The 15,075-nt window shown below is 41.1% G+C and overlaps 1 protein-coding gene across 2 annotated transcripts in view; it reads left to right on the top strand.

Moving 5' to 3' along the window:
* Positions 1–5,643: 5,643 nt before the first annotated feature.
* The window catches only part of LOC131191645 (hippocampus abundant transcript-like protein 1), a 36,544-nt gene continuing 27,112 nt past the window's right edge, over positions 5,644–15,075 (top strand). The window contains exons 1-3 of one of the 2 annotated variants that reach the window (XM_058169999.1): positions 5,644–6,168; positions 10,445–10,537; positions 12,233–12,295. In XM_058169999.1, coding sequence (XP_058025982.1) covers positions 5,962–6,168; positions 10,445–10,537; positions 12,233–12,295 — 363 coding nt within the window. In that variant the 5' untranslated portion in view covers positions 5,644–5,961. Of the gene's footprint in view, positions 6,208–10,444; positions 10,538–12,232; positions 12,296–15,075 lie in introns of both variants that reach the window. The other variant, XM_058169998.1, reaches the window with a different exon arrangement.

The following is a 15,075-nucleotide window of genomic DNA, read 5'->3' as shown; positions in this document are numbered from 1 at the left end:
ATGCACATAGTCCATCAGGCCCAATAGATATTCATATATACATCTATATACATGGTTTGGAAAAAATGCAATGTCTTTATGTCAGACTATAATACCGAAATAATAAATATTATGAATGGCTGCCAATCTCTTGTATGAAATGTCAGTAAAAGAAGAAGGTAGAAGTCCTAGTAAATGATACGGACTCTTCCTCATTTGTCCTTAATCACAGCATGGCTGTGCCCCAGCAACCCCCTGACCCAGGGGTGAAATCCAGGTGGTTCTGAAGAACTGGTAGCAGAAATTTTGAGTAGTTTGGAGAACCAGTGGTGGAAATTTTGAGTAGTTTGGGGAACCGCCAAATGCCACCTCTGGCTGGCCCCAGAGTGGGGAGGGAATGGAGATTTTGCAGTATCCTTCCCATGGAGTGGGGGGGGGGAATGGGGATTTTGCATATCCTTCCCCTGCCACGCCCACCTAGCCATGCCCATCAAGCCACACCATGCCCACCAAGCCACGCCCACAGAACCGGTAGTAAAAAAATAATTGGATTTCATCACTCCCCTGACTACATTCATTTCATGCCCTGTCCATATCTGAGGCAGCTTAAACTTCTAGAACAGGGGTGTCAAACTGATGGCCCATGGGCTGGGTGCATCACACGTAGGCCACGCCCACCCAAGCTCTGCGAAAAACATCATGAAATGTCACATGATGGCATGATGCTGTGAATTTGACACCTGTGTTCTAGAATATAAACTGAGAGCAAACCCTACTCTGTACTAGTACCGATGATGTTACCTTGTTTGGGTAATGAAACATCTGCAAGAAAACAACAAAGCTCAGAGAGCACCAAGGACCCTTCAGTTTAAACTTCTCCTTACCTTCTCCAGTGGTGCTTTATGTCTTTTCACAGCACGTTTGCTGTGAATAGTTTCCAGGGATTGTGATCTACTTAGCTCTTATTGGTCATTTCTATCTACTGTGAGAACACTCCATTCCCTGTGGTTGTTAAGCTTTTCCTTCCGTAGTTTGGGTTGGATTGCAAGACAGACTCCTGGCTCCTGAAGATACATCTGTCCAAGTAATGTCTGACTGGTGCTTTCAGTAGTGCTTGTCATCTCCTACACAGCCTCCTTATAAATATAGGGTTAGAGATTTTCTAAAAGAATATTGGACCTGTTTTTAAGCACTAGTTAATTTTTCTCCTGCCTTATACAGCCTTAGTTAACAGGGAAATAAAAGCCAGGTTCTGCTGCATTACAGGTTTTCTAGAGTTTGGGCTGACATTAGTTTTTTCCATTTTCAGTTTTTTAAATTATTATTTCTGAGTTTCCATGCAAAAGTGTTATTGCTCTTAGGGCCGGGCACACACAGCTGCAGTTTCCATGACTTTGTGCAGTGCTTCACAGCTATTTTCTTATTACTTTTCAGAGAATTAGCAACATTATATCCCTCGGAGGGACAGTGGGCATCACTGGGCCCACTCCATACCAGCTTTATTAGCAGTAGGTGCTATGGTGATGGCTATTGTTGTGACAAGTAAGCCACTCAGATTTGTGTGACTCAAGATGTCCGCTTTAGCATTCAGGTTCTCTTTGGCTATTATCTAGCTACATCTGGATGGTGCCAGACTTGAGGTCGATTGCTTCTTCCTTAACCCCATTTGGGCTGGATGCATCTTACCTGTCAGCTGTGCTGTTTCTGAATTAAGCCCATTTTCAGAAACGCATTATACAGAAATAGCTTGGATGACAGCTAATGAGACACAAAGGAAAAGCTATATGGAAGAACAGGAGGACTCTTTTCACCTTGCATCCCACCAATTGCCTTAGCACTTACCATCGGTGAGATAAGTAATTGGAAAAATGCTAAACCCGCCACGCAAGAATTCACCAGATCTCATCCTGCTTCACGTTAAGGACCGTGATTACTGGCTGTTTTCCACTGCTAGAGGAGAAATAAAGAAAGGGAACCCCTTTCCTGGCTTCTGTGGCTTCTTCCTTGTCTGTAATCAAGTACAGAATAGGAAAATCAAGTGGCAGAATAGGAAAGGCCTGGAAGTGGTGGGTTGTGGAGGGAAAGGTGGTGGAATGAACAATTTATGCTCACATACTTTTCTGTAGCAATAGCACTAGCACTTCACAGTGCTTTACAGCCCTCTCTAAGCGGTTTTACAGAGTCAACGTATTGCCCCCAACAATCTGGATCCTCATTTTACCCACCTCGGAAGGATGGAAGGCTGAGTCAACCTTGAGCCTGGTGAGATTCGATCTGCCAAACTGCTGGCAGCCAGTGATCAGAAGTAGCCTGCAGTACTGCACTCTAAACACTGCGCCACCACGGCTTTTTCTGTAGGTTCAAGAAATGGTGGACATCATTATGGTTGAAAGACCCTTTAGTTAATTCTAATAAAACAGCAATGTTTAGATTAATTAATAACAGCAATGTTCAGATTAATTTATATATCTGCACAACTGAATACAATGAATTCATTTGTATAGAACTATAGATTTATTTATGCCTACCTACCGGTAAAGTATATATATCTTGATGTAATCCGATGTAATAAGTATCTTGATGTAATCAAAATATTTCTATTCATAATGAAGTGTTGAATCCATTGTTAGGGAAATAGCTTTATTTTTTAATTTCACAAATGCTGTAAAAATCACTTTATTGTCTCTAAAGAAACAGCAGTATGATGGAACTATGAATCCTAACCCTAACCCAGTTATTCCATTGATTTTAATAAAGAAATAGGCAGTTGCATTTGTTCCATCGATACACTGAATTACAATTGAAGCAGCTTTTATTATTAGCAAGCCCAGGCACCAAATGTGTTATCAGTGCTGAATATTAAAGGGCTCTGTTTGACTGTCAGATGCTCTTTTAGACTCCAGCAAGTCAATGAAATTCAGATAATTTTGGAATCCAAATTCCTTCTTTACCGTGATGTTAATGGCAATTTCTGACTACACAAGTAAGCAGATCAGTTAATACCATGATTGAATTAAAAAACTGAATGTTAATGAGTCAAGTCTTGCCATTTTATGCTTTAAAGACAAATGTTGGGAACCATCCAGCCTGGCAGGGCAGAGGGATCAGTTAGTCCAGAGTCACTGTTCAACTGCAAAAGGAGCGGAACTGGCTTTTCCTGAATTCCTTGGAGTTTCATCTAATTGTTCCAAGAATAGGCTTCCAGACGAGGGAGATTCCCGTATTATAGGCAGAACGTAATAAAGTAGTTAATTTGAACTCTGCACATGTGGCAGTCTGGTTGCTTATGCCCGAGAACAGTTCTTTCAAAATCATTAATTTTTTAAAAAACAGCTTCTGTTTTGGGTTTGTTCTGCTACTTGACTGTTTCTGAGGAACTCAGGCAGGGGAATTGCTAAGAGATTTATCTTGAGAAATGAGAAAAATTGTACTAATCTGGAAATTGAAGATTGGATTAGGGGAATGTAATTTATTCATTTTTGAAAAAGCAATATTTCTACCAATCCCCCCCCCACCCCATGCACCATAGCTTCCTTTGGCATAAATTTTAAGATAATTTTAAAAAAATTAAGTTTTATCCTTTTTAAAATGAAACCAAACTTATTATTTCATATATATGTGATATAGTCAATTTTTTTTGGTTTATTTTGTTTTTGGAAGTTTTTGTGTATTCTTTAACACAGCAGCCCCCAACCTTTTGGGTACTAAGGACTGGTTCCAGGGAGAAAGCTTTTTCCGCAGACCAGAAGGGGTGCAGTTTTGTGTGCTGCCTGTGTCCTGTGGGTGGGGCTTTGCTTGTTTGTTCAACCCAGTTTCTGGCATGCCACAGCTCTATGCCGATCCATAGACTGAGGACCCCTGCTTTAACAAACCTTTATTTTTAAAAAAATAATACAAAAAAATGCCCAGTCTCAGCCTTATTAACAGGAAAAAAATGTTGTATTACTAAAGCTTTACTAATTCCTTGGATAAAATAATCTGGTTTTTAAATCATTCCTATTAAAGAAAGAGATCAATGACTTTTGGACCCGATGACTTTACATTTGTTGATCTGATTGAAGAGTATCATATAAAAATGTAGGATGCATTTCACTATACAATTACTGATCCTGCATTAATGATATTGAATGTTTTCTGAAACCTAAGCCTTACTAATTGCAGAAAGAGTTAAATAAGAATAAGCCTAAGCAATGCTTGGATCTCACAATTCCAGGAAATCCAGGAAGTAAAAACAAAACAAAACCCCAACCTGTTAGCAAATTCCTTCAATATTGTTGCTAAGAAAAATTTATGGATATGCCATAAATTTCAAGGAGTGGAGAAAGACCTGGAGAAAGTATTTAGCAACAGAGTTAACAAGAACTCCTTTGATTTACAGCCATTCATCTAGGAAACATTCAGTTACAAATCAGTGAAAAAAGTGAATTACAACTGGCTCTTTCTTGCACAATTGGAACAGTCCCAGAACCACATAATCTAAATTTGGGTGCTTGGCAACCACCATGTATTTACAATGGTTGCAGCATCCCAGGATCATGCGATAACCATTTGCAACCTTCCCAAGCTGGCTTCCACCAAGCATAGATTGTTGGGGGCAATATGCTAGCTCTGTAAACCGCTTAGAAGAATAGAATTTTTATTGGCCAAGTGTGATTGGACAGACAAGGAATTTGTCTTGGTGCCTATGCTTGCAGTGTACATAAAAGAAAAGATACGTTCATCAAGAATTCTAAGGTAATAACCACATGATTCACTTAACTGTAGTGTTTCACTGAACCACCATGGCACAAAAGATGATAAAATTAGGCACGATTTGTTTAACAACCAACTTGCTTAGCAATTGAAATTCTGGTGCAACTATGGTTGTAAATCGAGGACTTATCTGTACCCAACTAATTAATTAAAGCAGTAAATTTTAATATCGCTAAAAGGTAATGTAATCTTTTATTTATTTATTTATTTATTTTTCAAATTTTTATACCGCCCTTCTCCGAAGACTCAGGGCGGTGTACAGCAAATAAAACACAATAATCCAAAAATTTTAAAATACAATATCCAGTTTAAAAATCTAATTCAATCGCTGTATGTTAAAAATATTAAGTAAGAAAATTACAAAAATAGAATAAAACCCCTATTTAAAAGCCCACTAAAAACCCACAGTATTAAAATCAATCAGGCCAAATATTGAAACATCTTGTGCCTTACTCCCAATACTATGTGTGCAACGATTATCCTTGACATGACTTATGTAATAAAAAAAAAATAGTATCGCTTTAATAACTTTACATCCGGTGCCTCTTTTTTATACACTTATAGTGCTATACAATAAAAAGCAAAGCATGAACATACATTAATATTCAAAAATAATAAAAAAAAAGATACACCGGCTATACATAAACGGGTACAAACAGAAATCGGGGAGCACCACAACAACCTTCCTATCTAGATGCTAGGAAGCAAAGGTGCAAGGCATATAAGAAAAAAAATCGGTGGAAAAAAAAAAAGATCCAATTAGGGCCCGAACTTTTAAGCACGCGGGAAAAAACCGCCGAGCTCATGCGACTCCCGCCCAATCCTGGAGATAAAGCCCCGCCCACATTGCCTGTTACGGTATTATGATTAGCAGAGGTTTCGCGGTGCGGAAGCCCCGCCTTCTTCGTATATGACGTCTTTTCCGGTGGGGCGTGCGTGTGCGTGTGTGTATGTGTGTGGCTTTCGGCGGCCGTGTCCCCTGCGATCCCGGGAGGGCGCTTTAGAGAGCGGGGAGGGGGCGCTGCCGCCGAAAGTTGCCGCGGCGCCTTCAGCTTCTCCTTCTCTTCTCCCCGCTGCGGTTTCTTTCTTTTCTTTTTTACCCGCCCCCTTCCCCCTTCCCCGAGTCGCCCGGCCCTTGAGACGGTGGCAGCGGATGAAGGAGCCGGCGGGAGGCCGCCCGGAGCCCCTGCTTCGCCGCCGCTTCCTCCGCCTAGGCAAGATGGGGGCGAAATGAGCCCCGAGCCGAAGCCGCCGCCGCCGCTGCCGTCTCCGTCTCTTCCTCCTCCTCCACCTCCTCCTCCAACTCCGGGCGGCCGGGAAGCGGAGGTGGTGGCCTTGACAGTGGCGGCGGCGGCGGTGGTGGAGAGCGAAGCGGCGGCGTCCGGAGCGAGCGGCGGCGGCGGCGGCGGCAAAAAGTGCGGCAGCCGAATCATGCTGGTGAGGAGAATCGGGTTCAAGCCGGGTGGAGGCGCCTCGGTGAGTGTCTGCGAAGAGACCCCCTCCTTCCTCTCTCTCCTTTCCCTTCCCGGGGTTTCCGCCCGCTGAGGCTCCGTCGTGGAGGGGATGCTCGTCCTGCTGATGCGGGGCCAGGTGTCGGCTGGGATCTGCGTTGAGAAGCTGCATCCTGCAGCCGGGAAAGAGACGCCGCTGTGGCTCTTTTCTTCCCCTTCCTCTGCTTTCTTGGGCCTGCTTGCCTTTGGGAATGGTTGCAAGGGCGAGAAAGGGTGTTTTTTCCCCCCCTTCCCTTGGGAAGCCGTGGGTGGTGATGCTGAGTGGGGGGCCGGGTTTGTTGGAAGACTTCTGGTGCTGCTGGAGTTTCTCCTAAACTTGGTCCATCCCGTGTAATAAGTGCCTAAGTGCACCTTGCGTGCCTACCGTCCCTGTCCTCATATTCCGTTTTTACTTACTCTTACATGGTATCTTTTGTATTTATTTTATTTATTTTTATTGATCACATTTGTATACCGCCCTATCTCCCGAGGGACTCAGGGCGGTTAACAGGCATATAAAAAGGACATATAAATACAGATTAAAACACAAATAAAAAACTTATTCTAACCAGCCTGATTACCAAAACCAATTAAAATCAATATAAAATTTAAAATTTCAAAAATTTAAAAATCTAAAAAAACCTAGTCCAGTCCTGCGCACCTAAATAAGTGTGTTTTAAGCTCACGACGGAAGGTTCTAAGGTCCGAGAGTTGGCGAAGTCCTGGGGGGAGCTCGTTCCAGAGGGCGGGAGCCCCCACAGAGAAGGCCCTTCCCCTGGGCGTCGCCAGACGGCACTGCCTAGCTGACGGCACCCTGAGGAGTCCCTCTCTGTGAGAGCGCACGGGTCGGTGAGAGGTATTCGGTAGCAGAAGGCGGTCCCGTAAATAGCCCGGCCCTATGCCATGGAGCGCTTTAAAGGTGGTCACCAACACCTTGAAGCGCACCCAGAAGGCCACAGGTAGCCAGTGCAGTCTGCGCAGGATAGGTGTCACCCGGGAGCCACGAGGGCTCCTTCTATCACCCGCAGCCGCATTCTGACTAACTGCAGTCTCCGGATGCCCTTCAAGGGAGCCCCATGTAGAGAGCATTGCAGTAATCCAGGCGAGGCGTCACGAGGGCGTGAGTGACCGTGCATAGGGCATCCCGGTCCAGAAAGGCGAACTGGCGTACCAGGCGAACCTGGTAAAAAGCTCTCCTGGAGACGGCCGCCAAATGATCTTCAAAGGACAGCCGTTCATCCAGGAGGACGCCCAAGTTACGCACCCTCTCCGTCGGGGCCAATGACTCGCCCCCAACAGTCAGCTGCGGTTGCAGCTGACTGTACCGGGATGCCGGCATCCACCGCCACTCTGTCTTGGAGGGATTGAGCTTGGGCCTGTTTCTCCCCATCCAGACCCGTACGGCTTCCAGACACCGGGACAGCACTTCAATAGCTTCATTGGGGTGGCCCGGTGTGGAAAAGTACAGCTGGGTGTCATCAGCGTACAGCTGGTACCTCACACCGAAGCCACTGATGATCTCACCCAGCGGCTTCATATAGATGTTGAACAAAAGGGGCGAGAGAATCGACCCCTGCGGCACCCCACAAGTGAGGCGCCTCGGAGCCGACCTCTGCCCCCCCGTCAACACCGTCTGCGACCGATCGGAGAGATAGGAGGAGAACCACCGATAAACGGTGCCTCCCACTCCCAATCCCTCCAACCGGCGCAGCAGGATACCATGGTCGATGGTATCAAAAGCCGCTGAGAGGTCTAATAGGACCAGGGCAGAGGAACACCCCCTATCCCTGGCCCTCCAGAGATCATCCACCAACGCGACCAAAGCCGTCTCCGTGCTGTAACCGGGCCGGAAACCGGACTGGAACGGGTCTAGATAGACAGTTTCATCCAGGTGTAAGGGAAACTGATATGCCACCATACTCTCTACAACCTTCGCCGGGCGGGTTGAGACCGGACGATAATTACCTAAAACAGCTGGGTCCAAGGCAGGCTTCTTGAGGAGGGGTCTCACCACCGCCTCTTTCAAGGCGGCCGGGAAGACTCCCTCCACCAAGGAAGCGCTCGTAATTGCCTGGAGCCAGCCTCGTGTCACCTCCTGGGTGGCCAGCACCAGCCAGGAGGGGCACGGGTCCAGTAAACATGTGGTGGCATTCAACCTACCCAACAACCTGTCCATGTCCTCGGGAGCCACAGGGTCAAACTTGTAGACGCTTGGCAGAATAAAAATAAATCAATAAAATAAATTCAGGAGATCTTGCTGGAACCGCTTTCAGTTTCGAAAGGTTTGCTTTTGATTTTAGGAAGCTTGAACAGATACCCATCATGCAATTTTTGTTTAAATGAGGTCTAGAATGAAGTGCGTACCTTTGGGGGGTGGCAGCAGGTGTGTTGGAAATGTTGATTAGCATGCCATGGATGTGACTGGCCCACATTAAAAATGAAATTCTGATGCCTGCTCTCAAGAGAGTGTCTGTATATCTGCCCAAGCACATGCATAACACACATATGCACATGCTATATATGTACATAAATATATACCTGCACCATACATACCTTGTTTCCCTGAAATTAAGAGCTTGTCTTATATTTTTTTTGAACCCTGAAATATGGGTTCAAAAGCCTGATTGGGCGAGGGAGTGCTGATAGGGATGGATGCTGGTGGAATGGATGGATGGATTGAGTGAGTGAGTGCTATCAATTCGTTTTTCTTCAAATGACCACATAGATTTTCTCCATGACAATCTATCTCTTATCTAACCTGGCCTTTTCAGGTCCTCCAATGATGCATCCATCGCAGCTCTAACAGTCTATCCCCCTTGCCGCAGGTCATCCTGTTCTCTCTTCCCACCTTTCCCACCTTTCCCAGCATTGGAGCCTTTTCCAGAGAGCTGGGTCAGGCCTCAGATATTTGCACACTTTGCAATTTTCATCATAAAATAGTTCCACAGTGGGATCCAACACTCTCCAAAGGGAAGTATATGTTTCTGCCACTTCTCTAAGCGCAACCCTATTTATTACATCACTGATCGGATTGCAACAACCAACTATATGTATGTGTTGAGCTTTTGTTTTATATGAATGGAAATCCAGATAAAAGAGGTCTATAAACTCTTGCTAGTTTTACTTTCTAAAAATGCTTTGGTTGGCACACATGAAGAAAATGAATTGAAAAATAAGAATTGTACTTAGAGAATGATATGAGTAATTACCTCACCATAAAGCAAGATCTTGCAGCTATTTAAATTATACATAATATTAGTGAATTAGGCAAAGATAAAAGTATCTTATATGTTTCTGTGTTAATAAAATCTTGGATGGACTCAGTATTTTGAAAATGGCAGAGTAGGTCTTCTACTAGTAATTTACATTAAATTGTTAATTTTTATAAACTTTAGATGCATTAAATATGAAATCTTGAATAATTATCTTAGGGAATCATCTGTTGATCAAAAGGCCGGGACTTCAGCAGTTCAAATCCCTAGTGCCAGGTAACGGGGTGAGCTCCTGTTACTTGTCCCAGCTTCTGCCAGCCTAGCAGTTCGAAAGCAGGTAAAAAATGCAAGTAGAAAACTAGGGACCACCTTTGGTGGGAAGGTAACAGCGTTCTGTGCCCCTTTGGCGTTTAGTCATGTTGGCCACATGATCATGGAGACTTATTCCGATAGCTCTGGCTCTTCAGCTTTGAAACTGAGATAAGCACTGCCCCCTAGAATCGGGAACAACTAGCACATATTACCTATTGGTGTTTTTTTATTTTGTAAGTTTAATTGTTTGGTTGTTAGTTCGCTGACGTGTTTAAAGTGGAATGTGTTTGTAAATAGAGCAGCCTGATAAAATGTTGGTGATACAAGGGGTTCTAAAGTGTGAAGGAAGACATTATAGTTGTTACGTAAAATCTATTCAAATATGTTGTGTTTTTGAATTGTCATTAAATGTGGAAAGGGATTTTACAGGCAGATGCAAGCAAAGGATTCTATCTTTATAAAGTGAAATTGAGACACTTTTGTCATCCATTCTTAAGTGGCTATCTTGGAAGGGTTGCAACAAGGCATCTACAGGATCAGGGTACTCTTTGCTCCATACCATGGCATACAAAATTCCCCACAAAACCTATTGTAAAAAAATCAACAAAACTGTCTTTTCTAATATATAAATTATTGTTATAAAAACAAATCCATAATGTCTATATACTATTAATACTGTTTTTTTCTTTTTATTAACAGCAAGGTATTGGCCGACCCAGTGTGTACCATGCTGTTGTTGTGATCTTCCTTGAATTTTTTGCTTGGGGGCTACTCACAACACCCATGCTCACAGTAAGTTTTCAGATTCCATTAGCTGCAGTCTCATTGACATTTTTCTTGTGGAAGGAACCATTCTGTTCTCTACTGGTCAGATGAAAAACTTTTTCCCAAAACTGTTTTGTGGCTAACAGGAACTTTCAACAAATAGGGTTTCAAAAGCTATGAACCACATTGTAGATTATAAGAGAGGCAGGAAATCTTCATAAGTTTCTGGAAGAACCCAGAAACTTATCAGGAATCTAGAACACATCCAGGAATTAGGCTATTCCAAACGGGACATCAGTTGTGCTTGCTATGCCATTCAGAGTAAAGAGAATATAAATTCCTTGAAACAAAATCCAAGGTAGGAAATCCTAAACTTTCTTTGATAAGCTGGCAGAATTTTGGAGAAATAAAATATGTTAAATTTTATCTTGGAAAGCAAGACTTTTCTTAATTAAAATATGACCTTTGTGCCATTAGATAAAATTAAAATACTAGTTTTGTACCATTAGATATGGGTCATGATATCTACATGATAGATATGAGAATTTCCAAGGCACTTCTCATCTACTCCTAGCTGCTATTTAAATCTGTATGTGGATGCTGCAAGTGTCTCATTGCTTAGAACAAAGAACACTCTCATAATTGTTTACTTTGTTTGGGCAGTACATTTTTTTTGTCATTGCTATAAAACTTCTATTTCTAGTTACTGTCAAATTGTGTTCTTATTTGCTGAAATACTGCAATACTTAAAATATAGGAGTGGTAGGGCTTTAATTTATGAAAATCAGGTAACACTGTTGTCAAAATCCATCCAGCCATGGGTATCAATTCCCCATAGGCTTCCTGTGAAGGTCAGCTGAGTTTTGGGAATGGCTTGTCAGCTTGTAAGAATTGTTCTCAAACTGAAAAGATATTCTATGTATTGAACATTTTAAATTTTTTTCTGTGCTGTTTGGAACTCATGTTTTCAATATACATAATACACAATGCAAATTCTGCATTTTTTCTTCCTTTCCCACAATCAAAATAGCTCTATATCTGTTATAAGAAGATTGTGGGAGAGATGCAGATACATCTCATACTGATGTTTGTGATACATTTGTACAACGTATTAATAAACTTACTTATTCTGACAACAAATCAGTTATTTTAGTGTTTCATATTACCACAATAGTATTTCATGCAATTAGAAATGTGGGGTGCATATAATTAAGTATCCTTTTTGTTTTATTCTGCAGATAATGTATAACCTTTATAGTGCAGATGTTTAAATGTTAATATCAGTTTTAGCAACTAGTGAAGATTTCTTCTTTTGGTCTGGGAGATTTAATTATGATGGGGCATATGGCCATAATTATTTCTTTAATGGAAGTAGTGATGACTTAATCTGTATTGTAGTTTGGTCCTAGATTTGTGTTCAGTGAAGTTTAGCTCAGGAGGAAAGGATTTAGGTGGCAAATTTCTTTAATCTTCAATTTATATTATTGTTCCCAACAGCTTCTCCATATTATGGGGGGATTAGACTAGTAATGATGAGGGCTTTAAGAAGAAATGCTACTCAAGAAAATTATGCTGTATTCCCCTCCTATATCTTTGTGTTTCTGTTAGATTGCAGTTCCCTTCATGAATGTTCTCATGAAGGAGCCTTTACTTTTGAAGTTATTAAATATGTATTTACTTAAATTGAGAAGTTAGTTGTGAAATAAAGTATTTCTCTTACAGGTCTTACATAAAACATTTCCTCAGCATACATTTCTAATGAATGGCCTCATTCAAGGAGTTAAGGTAAGAATGTTTTAAGTATTATCACTCTTACTGATTAAAAGAATAGCAATTCTAAATTGGAAATATTACATGATTTATAATGATAAAAACAGCATCAAGGCAAGTACCTGCATTAACACTTTAAAAAAAAGTTATGTCATTGAAGTTGTGGTATATTCTTAAGTATATGTAAGACCTTAATTTTCAATGTATAAAACAGCACTAACATTTAGTAAATTAAAAATATGAAGCAATAAAACATCTAAATGAAACTAGCAGCATATATCAGTTTGATCAATAATCTGGCCTCAGCAAATGGTTTGTGTGGAATAAGGACAGCATTTAAACCAATTTTTGCATTTGTAAATTGTAGCTTGAAAACTTCGTGTCAGTGATAGAAGAGCCCACACAGAATGGACAAACTCATGCACTAATATTAGCTCAAAAAAGATTGTAATCAACAGTACAATATTTGCACAACAACATTAACAACTACATGCCCCTTTTCCATTTGCCTTCATAGATACCTGCCTGCAAAAAGCACAATCTAGAACAGGGGTCTCAAACCCATGGGCTGCAATACTGGTCTGCAGTCTGTTAGGACTTGGTCTGTGCAAGTGAGTGAAGTTTTACCTGCGCAATGTGGGATCTAAGTAGTGCACAAAATCACCCCTCTTCGGTCTGTGGAAAAATAGTTTTCCACTAAACCAGAACCTGGTACCAAAAAGGTTGGGGACTGCTGATCTAGAACATATTTTAACACTTGCAACATGACTGCTAACATTCCACAGGGCAATAATCTATATGCTCATAAAACTCTTGTTCCCGTAACCTTTAGCTGGGCGAAATGGTGCATCTTAGGGCAGCAGCTTTCGAGTCAAGGTATTTCAAATGGACTAATTTACAGGGTCCAAAATCCATGATCCATGACTGACCTAGGGCATTGAATTTTGGAAAATTCTGTAAAATATTTTATGTCATAAGATTATCATAAAATAGTTTATGACATAATACAAATTGTCATAAAACATTCCCCTTGCTGGTGTTTGATTGTGCTGTGCAGTTCAACATGGGCTACTTTTAAGGCAGACACATCTCTGAATGTATCCCAACTTTTCTAGTGAAGGCACTACATTAGAATTTCTGTCATTGTTGAAGGCCTTGAGGAATCTGGTAAGGAAATATTTTTGAAAGGATGATCCAAAAGGTCATGGGTTGCCTAGTTTGTATACAAATGTTGCATCATTATGTCTGATCTAGAAGAATCGGTGGTTGGGATTGTATGCTAGGATAACTGCTGACTTTTTTTTTATTCCTTTCCTCATTACCTCTATCCAATCTTAGCAGCAGAGTTGGAACCAGATCATATTGCAGTATTGGCTAGGCCAGAAACATTTGGATTGGGAGTTGATGATTGTATTTTGAAAAATATTCTACCAATCATGCAGTTGGAAAAGCTGAAGTGTTTGAAGCAACATTGCTCAAAATGATCTGGTTTTGTTCTGAGAAAAGCCAAAAACATTCACCCTCGGAGCAAGTCTGCAGGCAGTCCTTACTTAGTGGCCACAATTGGGACTGATTATCCTGTTGCTAAACACTGGGATTGCTAAGAGAAATATCATGTAAGCATGATGGACTTACAGTGTGACTTTCCATTTGATCATTAAGTAAGTCACCATGGTTGTTAAGTAAAACATATGACCACAACTTGCAGTTTTACTTCTGCATTCTCTGTTAAGTCTACTTGTTACAAGATGGTTGAGGAGCATGCAGATGTTGATTATGTGTTTGCTGGATGCTGCAAGAGATTTGCTGGTTACAAAGTGCTCAAATGACAATCTCATGATTACATCATGCCGCAAAGTCATGAATGCAAAAATTGATCACAAATGCCTTTTTTTTTCATTGTAACTTCAAACATTAGCTAAATGAGGCATTTGGTAAGTGAGGACTTATCCATACAGATCTTTTTGTTTCAGACTGCTTAACTTGAGATACTTTGAGCTTAAAAGAAGGGTTCTGTAGTTTGTGAAAAAATAAAGAAAGACCTTGGAAAAAGTGGGGGCTAGGATTCATTTGACTGACTTAATTTGGATATGTGTGGTCCATTGGAAGGATACCAGATGATTTGGAGAGTTAGTTCTGTAGTCAGCTGAATAAAAGTGAATCAAGAACAGCCTTTGTCCCTCCTCTTCTAATGGATTCATAGCTATGTGAATGGAAAAGCTACTCTAAATTCAAATCTATAGATTTCTTCTCAGAAAAAGGAAAAGTGTACAGGTAGTCCTTGACTTACAATAGTTCATTTAGTGACCATTCAAAGTTATAACGTCACTGAAAAAAATGACTATTTTTCACATAATCATTGCAGCATCCCCATGGTCATGTGATCAAAATTTGGACTCTAAGCAAGTGATTCATATTTATGACAGTTGCAGTGTCTACGGGTGGTGGTCATGTGATCTTTTGCGACTTTCTGGAAAGCAAAGTCAATGAGGAAGCCAGATTAACAACTGTGTTACTAATTTACCAACTGCAGTGGTTCACTTAACAACTGTGGCAAGAAAAGTTGTAAAATGGGGCAAAACTCATTTAACTTACTTAGCACAAAAATTTTGGACTTCATTGTGGTCGTAAATTGAGGACTACTTGTATTAACTTTTATATTGTTGTGTTTTATCAGGGAATATTCTTAAATAGTTGCAGAAAATGTCAGTATTTTGAAAATCCATGATAGCTTGACAGGAAAATGAATTTGTACATTAAAAGTACAAAAAAGGAAAAATATATATGTATCTTTC

Source organism: Ahaetulla prasina, chromosome 2, assembly GCF_028640845.1.
Source record: "Ahaetulla prasina isolate Xishuangbanna chromosome 2, ASM2864084v1, whole genome shotgun sequence".
Classification (NCBI taxonomy): Eukaryota; Metazoa; Chordata; class Lepidosauria; order Squamata; family Colubridae; genus Ahaetulla; species Ahaetulla prasina.
This window is presented reverse-complemented; position numbering and strand designations above follow the sequence as displayed.